At 44.1% G+C, this 725-nt stretch overlaps 1 protein-coding gene across 1 annotated transcript; it reads left to right on the top strand.

Moving 5' to 3' along the window:
• LOC138894547 (uncharacterized) lies at positions 1 to 462 on the top strand. Its single transcript, XM_070179251.1, has one exon. The coding sequence runs from the start codon at positions 1 to 3 to the stop codon at positions 460 to 462; it is 462 nt and encodes a 153-aa protein (XP_070035352.1).
• Positions 463 to 725: the final 263 nt, after the last annotated feature.

The raw sequence follows: 725 nt of genomic DNA, 5'->3' as shown, positions 1-725 counted from the left end.
ATGTGTATTGTGGCAATGAGCGGAGTTGCCTTTACTACAATTCAACTATCAGGTGCAGCGTATCAGTGGTGGCAAATCTATGAAGAATGTAGACCAGCCGATGCAACACCACCAATTTGGGCTCCATTTTCGGAAATGTTCTTGAAAGAGTTTGTTCCCCAGACTCTTCATGATGCGTGGCACGTAGAGTTTGAACGGTTGTGTCAGGGCACTATGACAATGTCAGAATATGCTATCAGGTTCAGTGAGTTAGCCCGTCGTGCACCTATCTTAGTTCATATAATCAGAGAACGGGTACGCAGATTCATTAAGGGGCTCGATTATGATGTTAAAATATGCATGGCTCGAGAATTGCAAACTGATGCTCCATTTCAACAAGTAGTGGAGATTGCAAGGAAGATTGAGGGTGTGATAGGCGAGGAAAGGGAGTCTAAGGAGGCAAAAGGTCTCGGAGATCTGTAGGATTCAGTGGATTTTACTCTTCAACTATGACCCATTATAGCAGAGGCTCGAGCAGTCGGCCAGCTCAATCCGCACATCGAATTACTCAGAGTGATCCAGTAAGTTTTTATAATGCACCACCGGCATGAGATTTCTATAATCATTATTTTAGTTATCCGGCACAGACTTAGTTCGAGCATCCACGACCTCATAGGGGTTGTTATGAGTGTGGTGATACTAGGCATATAATGAGAGATTTTTCGAGACTTGGGAGGGATAGATGC

The sequence above is a fragment of the Nicotiana tomentosiformis genome, chromosome 6 (assembly GCF_000390325.3).
Source record: "Nicotiana tomentosiformis chromosome 6, ASM39032v3, whole genome shotgun sequence".
Lineage (NCBI taxonomy): Eukaryota > Viridiplantae > Streptophyta > Magnoliopsida > Solanales > Solanaceae > Nicotiana > Nicotiana tomentosiformis.
This window is presented reverse-complemented; position numbering and strand designations above follow the sequence as displayed.